The following is a 19714-nucleotide window of genomic DNA, read 5'->3' as shown; positions in this document are numbered from 1 at the left end:
TACAAGGGAGATAGGTTCAGAGTGAAAATGCCAGTCTCAAAAGGGAGGCACTAACATCAAGGAAAACTGGGCAAGATTTCTTTCAGAAAGGAATTTTAGCTGAGACTTGAAGAAAGCTGGGAAGGAAGGAGAGAAAGTTATTTATATAAGTAGAACAAGATCCATTGATCATGTGCTGGCTGAACTTGGAAAATTGATGTGGAGTATCTTTTGTGAAGTTTCATTTAACAAAACTCAGAGTTGGAAGAAATCTGGAGAGAACGTCTGGTGTAACCTTGAGGCATAGAAGGTGAGATAGCAAACTCATTTTACAGATGAGACAATGAAACCCAAAGAGGTTAACTGATTTGCTTATGGTCACACAGCTAGTACTAGCTCATTTCTTTCCTGATTGGTGGTGATCAAGGGCCAAGAATCAAAGTAGAAATTCTTAGCTGAACAAATACATCATTAGAGAATCAGAGTAGTTCAGTGAATAGTGTTGAACTTAACATCAAGAGGGCTAATTTTGAATTTGGTTCTAATTTCAGGCTCTAACACTTACTGGTGAACCCATGCCTAAACCCATTTTACTCCTTTGAACCTTAGTTTTTTTATCTATTAAATGATGATAATAATATTTATACTACTTATCTCATAAGTTTATAAACATTAGATCTTTTCTTTTTATATATGTGAGCTGAACTCCTTTTCCAAGTCTCCAACGATTTCTTATATGTCTCCATATGGTTGTTTCACTAGTACATCAAACTCAAAGTCTCCAAGTCTGAAATCTTGATCTTCTTCCCTAAGCCTCCTCATTCTCTAAACTTCACTATTTTGTTGAGGGTACCACAATTCTCTCAGTTACTCATGCTCAAAACCTCAGTTATTTTTTCCCGAGACTTATGTTACTAATTTAAGATCCTCAGAAAATAAAGATAGTAATAAATTGAGGGCAGTTATCTGTCTACATTTCAAAGACTGAGATATAAGGAAATATAACAGAGTAAGTAGGTAGCATAATGGACAGTCAGGAAGATCTCTATTTAGATCCTGCCTCAGATACTTACCCTAAGTACAAAGCTGAAGATGCTAGCTACAGCCCAGACTTGATAGCCCAGTCCAATTTCTCTCAGTTTAGTTCAGAGTATCCTCATATAATACTTAACTTTCCTCCACTAGGAAGGAGAAAGAAGGAAGATGAGAAAAAGAAGACTCAAAGGGAGAAGGGGGAAAGAAATAAGCATACTCCCCCAAAGATGGGGGGAGTCTATTTTCCATATCCTTTCTACATACAATAAACTATGTGAGCCTCTAAATCTGTGAATGGTGTGGGCAATGATTTGACCTAGTGGAATCCAGATAGGGTGAGGGCAATGAACTAGTTAGCCTGATTTTGTATTTTAATATTTTGAGTAATATCCTGCTTCATGCCCTAGTTTAATTTTTTTGATCAATCAACATTTATTAAACTTATTAAACACATATGGACCAGGTATGAACATATATAGTACCAGGTGCTAAGGATACAAACACAATCAATGAAATAATTCCTACTTGAAAGGAGTAGTATTAAGGAGGATTTCACTTTAGAGAGGGCAGAACAATAGTTAATTTCCCCTAAAGAAAAGAAGGAAGGAGGGAAGAGTGGATTTTGCTATGCAGAGAAAAAGGTAGGAGACTGGACCTGGAGTCACTTAAAAGTGGGGAGAAAGGAAGGCACCCGCTCTCCCTGCCTCACTCAGTAGTGGTGTGGGGTCTGTGAAATCCAATGTGTGGGGGCTTAGATGTTTCCGGATCAGGTTTGAGGGGAAAGAATCCAGATGGGAGGAAGCCAGGGTTTCAGGAGAGCCAGGCTGTATCAGGCAGGAAGCTGGAGTCCAAGGGTCTCACACCGGGAGTAATTTTGGGTATGGTTTTACATGTAGATTGGCGAGATTTCTTTGCTGATGAGGGTTAAGCCCAGAGAAGCAACCTCAGTGTCAAAATCAAGAAGGGGAAAGTGGCCTTCCAACTGAAGATGCCTGGGGCAGAGCCAAAAGCATAGTATTTAGCCACAGCTTCATTGGGGTTTCCCTGGGCTGGGTCAAACGACATCTGCATACATTTACCACTGCCCCTGCCAAAAGAGCTTACTTTGTAAGAATGACTAAAAATGTTCTCACATAGGGAGGCTGGTGTTGGGAAGTAAAATGGGAAAGGGTGGCAGGTGGCATTAGTTGGGCACTCGTTAATCCCTGAAGTCTGATTCCAACCTGTGTGCCAGTTATCTCTGCAGGTGTAGGAAGTTTGGCAGTCCTCCCACCATTGAATACAATCCTCCTTGCACAGGGGAACATTCAGGACCCGTTCCTTCCTACAACATGAGGTCACCGGCTGGATCCAGGGTCCTAGGTTGGGGGAGCACTGATAGAAACATGTGTCCTGGATAAAGTGGTGTCTGCAGGCTGGGGTCATCGTCCCACAGTGGTTATAGTTGAAGGGGTACAGGGAGGAGGGGTTTCCATGGGCAGCAATGCTGGTGTTTGCTGTGCAGCAGACTCTCTTCTTCCATGGGCTGGCTGCAGGAGCTTCTCAGAGACTCTAAAGAAACCTGGAGGCCTAGATCTGGAGTTTCCTTCTTTTATAAAGTCTGCACTAATTTAAATACCAAGCCTGACTCAAGATTTGACTAAACTTTGGTGAACATGGAAGGTGGGAAGAGGAATCTTGCTCCAAACCATGACCACACCCCCAAGTAAAAACCCTAGTTTAATTTTAATCCTGCCCAGTGAGGGGTTAATACAAGTTATTTAGTGCTACTCACTTCTTGGAAGCCTAGTAGTAGGGGAGTAGTTTAGGAATTTGGGGGTTTTACAGTTCTTGTGGCTAGAAGAAATACTGCAGTCTCTTAGAAAAGAGATATTTTTTGCATGTGCCAGAGATAAACAAATAAGGTTGGCTGATAGTTCAAGTAGCATGACACCTGGTAGACAGATATTGTACTTCCTTGTGTGCTCAAGTAAGTTAATATTTAAACTAAAGAACCAAAGGGTCTCAACATGGGGACCAATGGCATTAGTCAGATTTTTTTTTTTTAGTGAGGCAATTGGGGTTAAGTGACTTGCCCAGGGTCACACAGCTAGTAAGTGTTAAATGTCTAAGGCCAGATTTGAACTCAGGTACTCCTGACTCCAGGGCCAGTGCTCTATCCACTGTGCCACCTAGCTGCCCCGCATTAGTTAGATTTTGATAGGTAGGAGAACAAGAGAAGAGCATTGAAGTCAAGGCAAAGATAATGGTTTGGTGAAGACACAGGTTGATGATTGAGCATGGGATGGTGACATCACCCAAACAAGCCTGACTAGAACTGAGTATTCATGTTGAGGAGTAGTGGGAAATATTTGGGTAGATGGAGTGGAGTCCTAATTATACGGAACCCAGGAAGAGCTGAGTTCAAATCTGACCTCAGATACTTACTAGGTTTGTAACCCTGGGCAAATCACTTAACCTCTGTTTGCCTCAGTTTCCTCATTTGTAAAGTAGAAATAATAATAGCACCTACCTCCCAGGGTCATTGTGAGGATCCAGTGAAATAATAAGTATAAAGCCCTGATAGCCCAGTCCAATTTCTCTCAGTTTAGGTCAGAGTATTTCCATATAATACTTAGCTTTCCTCCACCAGGAGTGAGAAAGAAGGTAAGCACTATATAAATATTGTTATCATTATGATATTTAAGAATAGTACTGATTTCCAAAGGACACTTTTGAAACTTTATTCTTTTTGACAATAGTACAACAGAGGTTCTAACTTTTCTAAGTTCTGAATTCTGTTCTCTCTTAGAAAGGACTGGGAATTGTGTTCCTAGAGTCCTATTTCAAACCTTACTTTGTCAGTCCTATTTGGTTCATTGGTTGAAACAGGCTCAAAGACTGGTTTAAGTAGTCCATGTCATGTGCTCCAGTCAAAGTACAGAAGATTTTATTGGTTCATGCCCTTTTTGATAACTAGAAAACTTTAGGAAACTGAAAAAGAAATTGACAAAAATCAGGCCTTCTAACATTTACAGCTCAATCAAGAAATTTTCCCCTGTATCTAATTAAGCAAAAAAAAAATAGAGATTTTCCATGTTATAGGAAGGGATTCTGGAACACCTGATTGCCAAGTGTCAGCAAAATAAAAGCAAAGTTATTGGCAGGTTGAATTTCACCTGTTGTACCTGAAAATGCCTGGAGCTGTAGTGATTGAGAAACCATATTCTGTTTTTGAACCCAATGGCTGAAACTGATTATGATAACAGTAAACACAATTCTTTAGGTACATGATCATGTCCTTGGTATCAGTATTACTCTCCATTGGCATAGCCAGGGGTTAACTTGTGCGAGGATGAGGAAGTAGAGTAGTGATGCTTTAGCAGAGTTTTGACAGGGAAAGAATCAGTTCATTTAAATCCACCCATGGTAGGCATCTGGGTCATACAATAAATAGAGCATTGGACCTGGAGTCAGGAAGACCTGAGTTCAAATACAGACTCTGACACTTACCAGTTGGGTGACCCTGGGCAAGTCTCAAACTCAATTGTGTTTCCATAAAATAGGGATAATAATAATATCTACCTCCCAGGGTTGTTTTGAGGATAAGATGAGATATTTGTAAAGGTCTTTGCAAGCCTTAAAGTTCTATATAAATTCTTGTTCTTGTTCTTGTTATTATTCATTACCATATGATGGCTTCATTTTGAACCAAGAGTTTCTACCTCTTCATATATAAAAGTCTTCAGGAGAGTTGCTGATAATTAGTGGCTTTGATTGAATAAAGTTTCAGAATTGAAATCTTAGATTTAGAGTTGGAAGGGTTCTTAAGAGATCACAGATGTACAAGCTGAGATTCAGAGAGGTTAAGGGACTTGCCCAGGGTCACTTAGCTGGTAGTTGTCAGAGAGAGGATCCAAATTCAAATAAGTCTTCCTGGCTTCACGTTCAGGACTTTACCTACAATACCATGCTGACTCTTTCCTTGGTCTATGCAGTATCTCCACATAGTTCTATGTCATGTCTTTAGTTATATTAAGATAATTTTTTGCTTTGAATTTAGACTTTGTGTTGAATGGAAAAGAAACTCTCCAATATTGAACTGCCAACTCTCATATCTACTTTCTTCTCTTTCTTTGCACCTGCTTGGAGACTATGACAATCTCCTAACAGGTCTTTCTGCCTTTACTCTCTTCTAAACCATCTCTCTAGCACCTCTGATAGATCTATATTGCATACGAATAGATCTAGTTAAAAACTATTCAATGGCACATCTGAGTTTGGCTCCAGCTAGGCTGGAGAACTTGCCCTCTGGACATATTGTTTACTTTTTTGCTTCCATGATTTTGTTTATTTTTCTGAACTTGACAAATGCTAAATATTTAGTGAACATTTCCTTACAACTGCATGAAAAAAGTCTCCAAATCATTAATAATAAGAAAGATGGAAATTAAAACAACCTGAGGCTTCACCTGTTATTCTGAAAATTGGCAAAAATGACAAAAATTTTAACAGTCAATGTTGGAGGGGTTGTAGAAAGTTAAGCATGCTTATGCATTGTTGGTGGAATTATGAAATGGTGTAAGCATTTTGGAAAATAATTTTGAAATATGCAAATAAAGTGATTAAAATGTCCATATACTCTGAACCAAGAGACTTCACTATTGGGCTTATACCCTAAGGAAATCATTTATAAGAACAAAGTCCCCATATAATCCATATGTAGCAGTTTTTTTTTTTTTTTGGTGATAGCTAAGAATTGGAAACAAAGTAAATGTCTACCAATTGGAGAATGGTTAAACAAATTGTGGTACATGAATGTAATGGAATACTATTGTACCTCTAGAAATGATGAGTGTGATAAATACAGAGAAACATGGAAAGAACTACATGAATTGATGCAGAGTGAATGAAGTAAACAGAGCCGAGAAAACAATATACACAGTGACTAGACTAGATGGAAAGAATGACACACCAAAGGAAAGTAAATGTAACAAAATTATAATGATTAAGGGGGACTCACTTGAATGAAAAAATATAAAAAGAGACCCCAACCTATGCCTTTGTGGAGGTGAGAGGTCCACAGGTGCTATACATTGCATGTTTTCAAACTTTTTCAAGATATCAATCAATTGTGCTGACTATTTTTTTCCTCTCTAAAAAATACTATTTTTCATATGGGGTGGCTCTCAGGGAAAGGGAAGAATACATGGTGGTATAAGAAACAGAAAATATGAAGAAAAACTAAAAAACAAAAATAATAATTAAAAAATAAAGCCAGCATTTCCATATATGTTTCTGATGACTGTCCAAGCAACTGTAAATCTATTATGTAAAGCTTTTTTTAAAAAAAGTATATATTTCATTCAAATTCCAAAGCTGTCTTTGAAGTTTATGTTTTCTTTAGGACTTTCTTCTATTTTATTTTAATTTTTCTTGGTAGGTACCTTCCAAATTTCTCCTCTTTTCTGCATTTCCCCTCTACCCAATTGAAAAGAAAAACAAAACCATTAAAATGATTATGTATAATTAAGGAAACAAATTCCTATATTATCCATGTCCAAAAAGAAATGTCTCATTTTTCATCTTTAATCTATTACCTCTCTGTCAGTAAGCAGGTGGCATGACCATCATCATAACTTTGGAATCAGGATTAGCCATTATATCGATCAGAGTTCTTAAGTCTTTCAAAGGTTTTTTTTTCTTTTTAAAAGAATATTGCCTTCATGCTTTTTTCCCCCACATTATTCCTCACTCTTGGAACAATCTCTCAACAATGTTCCATCTCTCCCTTAATTCCTATCATACTTTAATGACCAACTCAAATAGCATGTAACTCTTCCACTGGTTTTCCTTCATTTGCAAATGACCTTTTCTCTCTTCTAACTCACATATAATAAAACTTAGGGTACATCTCTGTTACAAATTTATTGTGTAATAATTTATATCATAGTTATTTATATGTGTGCTATAGCTCCCTATTAGTCTGAAAATTCCATGGAGTCAAGGATTATATCATCAAAGAATCATTGAATTGAGATTTAGAGGCAACTTTGCCAGTCATTTGTCAAAAGTTCTGTCTTCCTTCTTTTCACATTACTCAGACGTCCTTCTCTACTATCTCTCCCTATCACAGGAGGAAGTTGCCATTCTCCTTTCCAAAGCTAAGCCCTCTAAATATACTTTTGCTCTTATCCTCTTTCATCTTCTCCAACAGATTGTCCCCACTATAATCCTCACCATTTTTCTAATCTTCAATTTCTCCCTATCTACTAGCTCCTTCCTGGTTGTCTACAACACTTCTATCATGTTCCCATCTTTAAAAAACTTGCACTTGATCCAACTATCCACACTATCATTCTATATTTCTCGTCTTAGCTAAGTCTCTTGAGAACGTTGTCTACAATAGGTGCCTCCACCTCCTTGATTCTTATAATGCTTCTAAAAACTCCCCAGATACAGGTTTCCAACTTCATTATTCAATTAGAACTGCTTTTTTGAATATCATGAATTATCTCTTGGGAAGTTCAGTGGTACAGTGAATAGGGTGCCAGGCCTGAAGTCAGGAAGATTCAGCTGATTTCAAATCTAGCCTCAGATACTTCTTAGCTGTGTGACTCTGGGCAAGTCACTTAACCCTGTTTGCCTCTGTTTCTTTTTCTGTAAAATGGGCTAGAGAAGGAAATGGCAAACTACTTTAGTACTTTTACCAAGAAAACCCCCATTCTTTTTCATCCCAATTCCTTGCTTCTAGGGCTTCCTTCAAGATTCAGCTCAAATCCTACCTCCTGCAGAAGACTTTTCCAAGAGTCTCCTCTCTCTGAGATTACCTTCCATGTTCAATTTGCATACCTTTTATGTACATACTTTTTATTTCATGTCTGTCCCATTTGTATAATATCTCCCTTAAGAGGAGAGACTGCTTTTCCCACCTTTTTGTTGTTGTTCCTTTGTTCCAGCTCTTAGCAAAGTACCTGGCACATAGTCATCTCAATAAAGGCTTGTTGCCTGATTATTCTACCCACGTTCAAAAAGGAATCCTTACTATAAGATACCAAGCAATGCTCATCTAGCCTTTGATTACAATATTACATACTAAATATATTCAATAAGGGGAGAGGCAGTCTATTCCAGTTGGGGCAGGTCCAATTGTTAAGAGGTTTTCCCTAACATCAAACCTAAATTTGTCTATTTGCCAATTTTCAAATTTACTGCTTCTTATGGTGTTCTCTTGACCTGAACAGAACAAATTAATGCCTCTCTCTTATATTAGTTCTTTAAATACTTGAAGACATTTATTGTGTCTCCCTCAGGTTTTCTGTTCTGCTAAAAATCCCCTGTTTTTCCAACAAATCCTTGTATGACATGGACTCAATGCCATTAACTATACTAGCTCCTTCATCATTATTCTTTCTGTTTTTTCAATGGCCCTCTTGTGTGCTCATTGTGTGGTCATCTCTGGTACCCAGAAGTGACCACCATAGTCTGGGCAAAGTAGAGAAGGACTATCACTTCATCTTTGGAAATTCTGCCTCTCTTAAAATAGTTCAAGATCCCATTAGCTTTTGTGAACACCACATCGCATCAGTGGCTTTTATTGAGCTTGCATTCTGCTAAAACCCTCAGATCTTCTTCAGCTGAATCACAGTGTAAGGATGTCTTCCTGTACTTGCAAGGTTAGTTTTTAAACCATGTTTAAGACTTTAAATTCATTCCTTTTAAATTTTATCTTGTTGAATTCAGCACAATGCTCTAAGCAGCCATCAACTTTATATATCTTGTAGTGGTTAACATAATGTTCTTTATAAAATAGGAAGGTAATGTTCCCTGATAAATACCAAGTATACATTTGAACCTGTTGTAATCAAAGGAGCTAAGTTTGTGTGTGTGTGTGTGTGTGTGTGTGTGATGACTATCAGAAGAGATGAAGAACAAATATATAAATTTTTATGCAACTAAGTTTTGAACAATATTAAATCATATAGCTAAATAGAGGAGGTAGTGTGGTAGAAAGGAAATGAGCATTATATTTGGAGTCAAAGGACTTGGGTTCAAATTCCACCTCTGTTTCCTACTACTCGTGTGACCTTGGATAAGTTACTTGACTCCCTTGGCTCTCAGTTACCTCATGTGTAACAAAGTTATTGGTCTACAAGTTCTTACATACACTAAATATATGATCCCATAATCCCAAGAAAGTAATAGGGATCAGAATGGTGATTTCAGTGGTATAGGAAACTGCTGGGTGGGGAAAGTCCCTTTACCAATGTATAAGAGCACCTCCTCTATAATTTATAATTCTAAGAAAGTCTAAGGAAACTCATAAAAGGAAAGAATAACTTAAACTTGGGGACTGTGGATGGATATTTTATTTAGAGTAATGGAGTAACCAACTTTGACAGAGACATTTTTAAGTTGTTGGAATGAAAAGTCTGACACAACTGCTAAGATGCCTACCGATCATGGGAAGCTTCACATTCTATTAAAGGCAGAAGAATCCAAGAGAAACTACTGTCAGTTCAAGCTTCAATTCATCTGTAGATTATATAATCATTCTTTTCTTGGCAGCTTGATGTGCTGGAGAGGTTCACAGAATGGAAATGAAATAGGAACCAAAGCATCTGTTTCTCTCCTGGTTTCTCTTAACTTTTTTAAAAAAGGTCTTTCAAGAGCCACAGAATAAAGTAAGGTGTCTCTAAGGGGAGAAGCAGCCATTCAAGGAGTGCACAGAGTTTTTACCCTCTCTACCACAATGTTTTAAAATTAGTGGTAGGCATCCAAATATGGCATTTCTGAAGACAATCTGTACAAGTGATGTCCTCAGAACTCCTATCATAACTTAAACAAAGAGGAAACATATGGAGCATTTCAACAATATATTCTAGATGTCTAAAATAGCCTGAAATCATTCTTGTTCCTATCTTTTTAATGCCCAGAAGGACCCTATTGAGTTGTAAATCCAACTCCAAGCTTTAGCTAGTCTCACAGAAGGATTTGTGAATTTGTCAGTGGAGGGAACTCACAATGTGGGGAACCCCTCTAACCAAATTCAACTTAATAATGGGTTATTAGATGCAGCCTAGGGATTTCTTTAAGGCACAGAGACTTCAAAATTACTTTTATGTGATCACAGAGCTAGATAATTATCAGAAGCCAATTTTGAACTCAGTGCTTCCTTACTCCAAGCCAATTTGCCAAACTGCCTCTGTCCTAGTAGGAGCTATGATAGTATGTAGAAACTAGGCATCAACAGTGGAAATTCCTCATACAGTTCAAGTGTTTTGTTTTTTTGAGCAGTAGGCCCTCACATGTACATTAAACACACACACACACACACACACACAAATTTTACTATTACTTTCAAGGGTACCACTATTCACCTGTCACCCAGGTTCACATTAGTGTTATCCTAGATGCCTCATTGTCACTCACACCACATATCCAACTAGTTGCCAAATCTTATTGTTTCTAACCTTCACAATAGCTCTCATTTATGTCCCCATCTTTCACCCTAGTTCAGATCCTCTTCACTTCTCATACCTAGTCTATGGCAATAACTTTCTAACTGTTCTCATTGGCTCAAGTCTCTCTCAACATTCTCCTCTTTATAGCTAGTAAAATGATTTTATTTTTCATATTTCATATGAAATTCTTCATATTTCATGTTGTTCACACTTCATAATTTCATAAAATCAGATTTTTTCAATCAGTAAAAATCTGAATTTTTAGATTATTTTGGCAGCTGTGTGTAGGAAAGAGACTTGGGGCAGTCAATGAAAAAGCTATTGCAATAATATAGGAAAGAGACAAGGAAGGGCCTGAATTGATGATTATGTGAGTGAGGAGAAATGGACTAAACCAATTGGTTACTTGGTGGGGAGTGATAGTGGGGACTCTAGGATGACAATTAGATTTCTAACTTGGGTCACTAGATGGTGGTACTCTGAATAATACTAGTAAAATTCTGAAGAAGGGCAGGTTTTTTTTGAAAATATAATTTCTGTTTTGGAAATGCCTATGGGACATTTCAGTTAAAAATTAATAATAGGCAGTTAGTGATGCAGGGTGAGAGCTAAGCAGAGAAACTAGGGATAGATGGATCTGGGACTCATCTAGATGGAGATGATAATTCAACCCATCAGAGTCAATGAGAAAGAACAGAAAAAGAAGAGAAGAGGACCTGGGCCATAGCCTTGATGTCACCCACAGTTAATGAGCATGACATGGGTAAAGATATAGTAAAATAGACTGAAAAGGAGCAATTAGACAAGTAGAAAGAGAGACTTAAGAAAGCAGTGTCATAGAAATCCTGAGAATAACCATATGGAGAGAGGATGGTCAAATAGTGTTAGATACTTTTGAAAGTTAAAGAAGGATGAGAATTGAGAACAATTCATTAGATTTGAAGATTAAGTAATCATTGGTAACTGGAGAGAGCAGTCTTAATTTAATGAGGGTGAAAGACATATTGGAGAGGGTTTTGAAGAGAATGAAATGAGAGAAAATGGCGGCACCAAATGCAAATGGATTTTTTTTTTTGCAGGGCTATGGGGGTTAAGTGACTTGCTCAGGGTCACACAGCCAGTAAGTACCAAGTATCTGAGGCCAGATTTGAACTCCGGTCCTCCTGAATTCAGGACTGGTGCTTTATCTGGGGGCCACCTAGCTGCCCCACAAATGGCTTCTTAAAGTAGTTTTCCTTGAAGTCATGGAAGAATCAAGTGAGAGGGTATTTTTTTTTTTAAGGATGGAGAGATTTGGTCATGTATGTATGCAGTAAAGAGGAAGTAGTAGGTAGAGATCCAAGATTAGAGAGAGGATGATAGTGAGAACAATTTGTTAGAAAATACTTTATTGAGAGAATGGGATCAAGGGCATATGTATAGGAGGTGGTCTTAGCAATGAGAAGGGCTATGTCTTTATTAGAAAATGGGGTGAAGGAAGAGATAATGGGAATTTATATTAGAGAGTGAGTGAGAAGGAAGGAATGAGCTTGGCAAATGATTGGGTTTTTTGGGGGGGGTTAAGGATAAGTGAAGAACTTCAGCTGAGAGAGTTGGGTAGAGGGTATGGTGGGAAGCTTGAGAAGAGAATAGGTTTTGAATAGCCATTGTGATGAGTGGGACAGAACATCAAGTAGGGAGGAGGAGGATTGCCTCCTGCAGTGAGGACCAGATTGAGATTAGATGACATAAATTTGTAGTTGGCCCAATTAGCACAGTATTATTACTTTCATCAGTACTGTTCAATAGCCTAGCAGTGCAAGAGGTGGCTAGTGGGAATAATCCATGATTGAAATTGAGTGAGATGTGACTGGAGATAAGTCAAGGGAAGAAGGGATTTAGTATACCTCCCAAAGACTCCTTAGCTCCTGGAAGAGTCTCTTTCTGTTTTTAAATAGGCGTTATTCACTGTGAGGAAAGAGGTGATCCAGGATGTAGCCTGTTCTGAGGAGTGGAATGATATATAGGCCACTTTGGCCTATGCTTTGGGGAATCCTGAGGTGTGAAGATTCATTAAACAAATATCTTGATTACACAGGAAACCCTGGGAGGCCCTTTCCTTACCTTATACCTCACTGTGTTGGTTATAGGTAGAGAGTCAGTTAGGTAGTATACTAGGTAGAATATGAAACTTGGAGTCTGGAAGACCTGAATTCAAATATTGCTTCCTACATTTACTAACTGCAAGTTGCTTAACCAATTTTAGCCTTCATTTCCTCATCTGTAGAATGGGGATAATAATAGCTTCTACTTCACAAGGTTGTTCTGAGGATACAATGAGTAAAGTGATTTATAAACTTTGAGGTAGTATATGAATGCTAGCAATTAATACTATTATTATTATTCTTGTTGTCAGAGATGGGTACTCTATAAACTTTTGGTGAGATTTGTACATTTCTTAAAATGTCTTGAAGACGCCCCAAACTATTCCCAGTTCTGATCCAACTGCTGCTAAATTTTAGTGTTCAGAATCAGAGGGGATGGGAATAGAGTGAATATGTGAAAGGTGAATAGGAATTTGTTTTCTGTCCTGGAATGAGATAAGAAAGTCTGGCCAAGGGAATGAAAAGGGGACAAAGAGTACTGAAGACTAGTAATGGCGCCATATGCTTGATAGAAAGTATGCCTAAAGGGGTAAGGAATAGGAGGACACAGGTCTAAGATTTGATCCAGGTGAGTGAACAGGAAAGTCACCAAAGCTGAAAGTCAAGAGTCCACAGAGGTAATTTATCTTTTCTAGAGAGGAGTAAAAAGGTCCAAAGCTAGCAAGGAGGGCATGGAGAACTTGGAGATGGGAAAGAACCACCAGGAGGGATTTAGAATGAAATACTGGCAGTTTCTTTTATCTAGAAAAATGACTGTTTTCTATCTAATAAAGTAAATTTTAATCAAATAGAAAATAAATTCTACTCTGATATATAACAATAGTTGTTCCTGTAGCATGCTTGTAGTAAGTTCTTTTTATTTGAACTCAGGTCCTCCTGAACCCAGGGCTGGTGCTTTATCTGCTGCATCACCTAGCTGTCCTCCTCCCCTCACACCCCAGTTAGTTCTTAAAGTAAAAAAGATAGAAAAAATTACTAGGCGGTGCAGTGGGTAGAGTGTTAGTCCTAGAGTCAGAAAGACCCATCTTACTGAGTTTAAACCTGGCCTCCCCAAATCTTGTCCTTATATTTGTCCATGATTTATTGAGCCCATTGCAATATGGCTAAGAACAGCTAGTTGGTGCAATGGATAGGGTACTGGCCCTGGATTCAGGAGGACCTGAGTTCAAATCTGGCCTCAGACACTTGAGACTAGCTGTGTGACCCTGGGCAAGTCACTTAACCCTCATCGCCCCACCAAAAAAAAAAGAGGATATATACTACAAACAAAAACAAAACCCCATCACCTTTTATAATTTTGAGTGCTAAATGATAAGATTTTAATCCTTACATGATAAGAAAAAATGAACTTAAAAACAACTTTAAAATGGGGGGGAGAGGAAAAATTACTTGTTAAAGAAATAATTATATCCATATTTTTTAGTATTAGCAAATCTATTGGTTATGTTGATGTGTGTATATATACATACATTTATATGTATATATATATATGTGTATGTGTGTATATATATAAAACAAAGTAACTATTCATATAATTCAAGTCCAAAATATGTGCACACTTTGAGAGAAGGGTACTTGTTCAACATAAAAATTGGAATCCCCTGGAGATCCTTAAAATATTTAGAGAGTGAACAAATGAATGAATGAATGAATGAATGAATGAATGAATGAATGGTCATCTGGGTCTTTCAAGTGAAAGCTGTTTATGCTTGTCTCAATTATCTTTATAACATGATTCAGTTTTCCATTCTCTTTGACTGTGTAGACAAGAGGGAACACTGACCAAGCTTTCTTCTTATATACCAAACACAGAATGCTGGAAAGAATAATTGCACAAAAGATTCTGGTTCACTCAAACCAATTTGAGGAATTCTATAAATGACAACAAACTAATAGACACAAAAACTAATGTCAAATTAAATTGGAAATATTCAGGGGGCATTTTTAAACTTGCATATTGCATTTCAAATTTAATTTAGAATTTGTGAACATCACTGTTTCTGGCAGGTCAAGATGATCTGTACTGTTTCAGTTGAAGCTTGTATAATGTTTAAATTGGGTTAGACAACAAAGCAGGTTGACGAAGATTCTACTCATATTGTAGTCATTTTGCATTTTCAAATATTGTATTTTCAAAAAGTGAAGTTAATGAGCATCAATTTATTTTTCTATAACTTTTTATCAAATCCCATCTATACTGTCCCTATAATCTTTTATATATACCCCTCCTTTCCATTTCCACTATCAACACCCTAATTCACATTCTCATTAACACTCCTAAATTATTGCAATAGTCTAATTAATTAGTTTCTCCACCTCCAGTCTATGCTCTCTTCATTTCAACCTTCTCAGTGCTGCTTAACATTATTCTGACATTCTATTGCTGAGCCACCCTTGAAGTGTCTTCCCCCACCCACTTTTCTAAGCTCCTTGGCATGACATTCAATGTCTTTCACAATCTGGCTCCAACCTACCTTTCCAAATTTATCTCACATTATAATCCCTCACATCCTCTTAACTCTAGCCAAATTGGACTATTTGCCAGCCCTCAAACATACACCATCCCCTTCTGTCTCTTTGCTTTTTTTCTTCTTGTGCTACTTTCTTTGTTTGTAATATCTTCTTGGACATTCCTCCTACCTTTTTCTGCCTGGTTGTATCCTTTGTTATTAGGTAGCAAGTAAAGCATAATGGATAGAGTGCTGGACCTGGACTCAGAAACCCTAGATTGAAGACTTGCCTCTGGAGCTTACTAGCTGTGGGAACGTAGGAAACTTATTTAACTTATTTGAACCTCAGCTTCTTCATCTGTTAAGTAAGGATAATAGTAATTGTGGTACATACCTCATAGGGTTATTGTGAGGCTCAAATTCATTAGTATATTCAAAGTACTTTGAAGACTTTAAAACCCTACAGAAATGTCATTTATTTTGATTATCTATTCTTAAAAACGCAAGTAAAATGCTCTTTCCTCCAACATGCCTCCAATGACCTTATCTCTGCTTCTCCCTTCCACTTTCAAGTTATCAGTGATCTCTTACTCAACTGATCTCAGCATTGATGCTCTATTAGATACTGATCAATCATACAGGTCATATAGTGGAGAAAGTGTTGGTGTCAAGAAGTTCTGAGTTCAAATCCCATTTTAAATACTTATTAGCTGTATAATCCTGGGCAAGTCACTTAACCTCTCTGTCTGTCTCAGTCTCCTCAACTATAAAATTGGGATAATAACAGCATCTAATGACCAGGGTTGTTGTGAGGATCAAATGAGATATTTTTAAAGCACTTTGTAAGCCTTAAAGAACACTTTAAACGCTAGCTATTATTGTTAATAATTTGTATCATGGCTATTTGGATGCATGTCATAGCTCCCCTTCTAGGCTGTAATACTAATAATTGTCACTTACATAATACTTTAAGGGTTGAAAGCATTTTATGCACATTATGTCATTTAATCCTCATAACAAGACCCACAAGGTAGATTTTACAGACATTATTACTTCAAATTTACAGAAAAAAAATGAGGTCCATAGAAGATTATGTCTATGGTTACCCAGAGAGCAAGTGTTATAGGCTGGAATAGAATTCAAGAACAGCTTTTCTAACTCCAGGTCTGTCTACTAAATCTAATTGTCTTTTGACTACACTGAATGCCAGGCCCACATCTAGTTCATCTTTGTTTATTCCCCAAGGCCTAGTCCAGTTATTTGCATATAACATCTGATATGTGTGTGTATATATATTTGCTCATTTATTAAATAAATATTAACTGATAAAATAAAAAACCAACAGTTTTAGCATGTGACATTCATCCTGAAAGACAAGTACTGTGCTAATTATATGGCCAGTTTGAATGTCTAAATATATCTGAAGACATAATATCTTTTATCTCTGCGGGTTTTCCTTGTTAGAAGGCTGAAATTGACTATATTGAGAGACGTATATAAAAAAACTTAACAACAATAATATAAATTTAAAGCAGTAATGGTAAGATCTTAAGCCTTAGATAATATGGCAAAATCAATGCAATGCATCTTAATTTATTTGAAAGCATAGGCAATAAATTATTTTGGTGAAAACGGACTAAGTAGAATGACAACAAAGAGGTGGTAAGCTGGCATTATGACAAAAGTCGGGTTAAAGGAAAGCAGTAAGCTATATTCTGTAAGATCTTCCTTCTGCCATGTATTTCTCTGGCTGAGGCAAGATGAATAACATGTCACTGACAAAAAAAAAATGTTCTTGGCTCTTCTAATCTAAAAATGACTCAGGACACTAGAAAGTAGCCTTGAACAGGAGATAAGTTAGGTGATAAAGCATCTCACTTAAAGACAATTTTTAGTAACACTTTGAAAAGTAAGTTTTAACCATGGTTGATGAAACTCATCTGACCACAATTCTATACCTATAGTCACACATTCATTTTAATCTTACCAAACATTTTGAGTTCAGCTAAAACACAGGTATTTATTCTAACTTCTCTGGGTATGTGAAAATCACACATTAATTTCAGTGAAGGTGATTAGGGACTCTTGGTCCAATGATGATAGAACTCTCAGAGGTAGAACTATCATAACTCTATATTGTGCAGAGGATAGAGTTAATGGCCCTGGAGTCAAGAAGACCTGAGTTCAAATATATCCTTAGATACTCACTAGCTGTGTAAGCCTGGGTAAATCACTCTACCTCTGTCTGCCTCAATTTCCCCATTGGTAATGTGGGAATAACAATAGCACCTACCTCCCAGGGTTGTTGTGAGGATTGAATGAGATAAAAATTGTAAAGTGCTTTGCAAACCTTATAGCATTAAATAAATGCTAGCTATTATTATTACCTAATAGAAATGAATGGTGGAAAGGGTCTCAGGAAGATCAATGGATCCATTTTTCTTCTTCTGAGTTGTTATATGTATAAACCATCCCAAGTGGATGAGAATTTCTTTTAGTTTTTAAAGAGTTACATAGAATTAATTTCAAAATTTCATAGTCCTCTAAGCTCTCAAGAAGTTCTTATTTTTATCCTTTGTAATTCAGTATAAACTCATTTCCCTGGTTACTCATTACTTTAATGCAGTCATAAAATTAGTATTGTGTTTAAAGGCATTCTCTCCTGATGTGTTTAAAATCCCTCTCTCCCCCAACTCTTCTTTAGGTGAAGTCCTTATTACTTTAACTTCCTATACACATGCCACTTCCTGGCTTTTTAACTTTGTAACTTTCAATTAAATTCTCTATTTTCCTCCTTCAAACTTTACCACCATGACTCAGTTGCAGTCTCCCTCTGGAATTTTCCTCTGTGGCCAAGGGACCCCTCATCTTGACATACCCATGCTCACCTATGGCCTTCTCAGTTTAAATTTCCTTCTGCCATGCCAGCCCCTTCTTCCATCAGAGAATTCATATTAGAACTGCCATTTTGGGGAAAGACTCAAATCATTTAACCTTCATTTCCTTACTTTCTCTGCTTTTGACTTTTTGGATTTTGACACTATGCCTCTCCATGAGGACCTCCCCACCTTCCTCATGCTTTCCAGCTCCTTTTTGTGGGTTGTTCTCCCCCATTAGAATGTAAAGTCCTTGAGAGCAGGGATTGCCTTTATTTCTATTTGTGTTGGTATTCCCAGCACTTAGAAGTATCTGGTAAATAGTAAATACTTAATAAGGTGGTTTTTTGTTTGTTTGTTTTGGTTTTTTTGCTTGCTGTTTGTCTCTAAAGGGCTTTTAAGTTGTGATAGCTCCACTTATAACATAGCTATCTAGTTAAAATTAACACCTAAGGAGTCTACTAGGAAGATGAGCAAGGTACTTTCCTAAAATGCTCTAATAAAACATCATATATACTAGTTATTTGGTACTTAGCACATGCTACTTTTTATAGCTTTTTACTATTATTCTAAAAAATGTATATGATTAGGGGCAGCTAGGTAGCACAGTGGATAAAGTACTGGCCTTGGATTCAGGAGGACCTGAGTTCAAATCCAGCCTTAGACACTTGACACTTACTAGCTGTATGACCCTGGGCAAGTCACTTAACCCTCATTGCCCTGCCCCAAAAAATGTATATGATCTCTTTTCTCAATGAGAGTATAAACCTCTTAAGGACAAGGACCCGTTTTTTATACTATCTTATTTATAAGGCACTTACTCCAGATCCCTGCACATAATAGCCACTTCATAAATATTTGTTGCTTATGATGGGGATAACAACTATGATAGACTAATATTTAATTTATATGCCTCAGTTATTCTCTTTCAATTAATAATAATACTTAATTCCTAACTATTAATGATCTATATATATATAAAATTGCATCTTATTATACTTTGTATGAATTTGTTTTCCAACACAAGTTAATCATTGATTGATTGATTTATTCAATAAACATTTTGTTATCTAGGCAACAAACTATACTAGATAATAGAAAAGTAGCACTGATGATTCCAGGTTATGATTCCAAATTTGAAGAATGTACAATTCAGGAGGTAATGTCAACAAGGGGCTTAGGGCTGGTCATGAGTAAGTAATCACCAAGTGGATTGCATATTATATTTTGGGTTTTATGTTTATTGACCTTGTGTCTTATAGGTTATGTGTTTATTGGATATATAGATAATAATATTTTATAATTACAAAAGGATAGGGGATATATTGGTGCTGTGTTTTAATTAATATAGAAAATGACTCCTTCAAACAAAAGAGTCAAGTTATAGTTTTGTAGATTTACCTAGAACACTGATAAGTTAAGTGACTTGGCTCAGGATATAGCCAAGAATATATAGGAGGTGGGACCTGACCTTGTATCTTTCTACCTTCAAGACAAGATCTATATCAGGAGAGTGTTAGTATGCAGATGGTGGGGAGTAGGGACATCCATCACTTCTGTCTAGACCTTCTTCTAACCTAGGTTGTTGGATCAGATCCCCTGCAGAGTGATTTTGAGGTGAAGCGGTAAATTAAACATAAAAATGTTACTTATTACAAATCTCAAATTTGCAAGTGGGAAAATAAACTTTTGGACTAAAACTTCTTAAAATATATCCTTTTATATTCCCTCTAGTAAGACAGATGAATTCTCATCAGATGTGAATCATTACCAGGATACAACTATTT

General features: G+C 36.9%; 2 protein-coding genes across 4 annotated transcripts in view; both read right to left on the bottom strand.

The window, feature by feature from the left end:
- LOC122746157 (folate receptor alpha-like) overlaps positions 1–7830 on the bottom strand; it is a 31073-nt gene extending 23243 nt beyond the window's left edge. The window contains exons 1-2 of the mRNA XM_043991623.1: positions 7824–7830; positions 2018–2552 (exon numbers count right to left, since the gene is read on the bottom strand). Of these exons, the coding sequence (XP_043847558.1) occupies positions 2018–2552; positions 7824–7830 (542 nt within the window). The remainder of the gene's footprint in view (positions 1–2017; positions 2553–7823) is intronic.
- The window catches only part of KCNH7 (potassium voltage-gated channel subfamily H member 7), a 621793-nt gene that overhangs the window by 174480 nt on the left and 427599 nt on the right, over positions 1–19714 (bottom strand). The gene's annotated exons all lie outside the window — the stretch shown is intronic.

This window comes from Dromiciops gliroides, chromosome 3 (assembly GCF_019393635.1).
Source record: "Dromiciops gliroides isolate mDroGli1 chromosome 3, mDroGli1.pri, whole genome shotgun sequence".
NCBI classification, from domain to species: Eukaryota; Metazoa; Chordata; class Mammalia; order Microbiotheria; family Microbiotheriidae; genus Dromiciops; species Dromiciops gliroides.
This window is presented reverse-complemented; position numbering and strand designations above follow the sequence as displayed.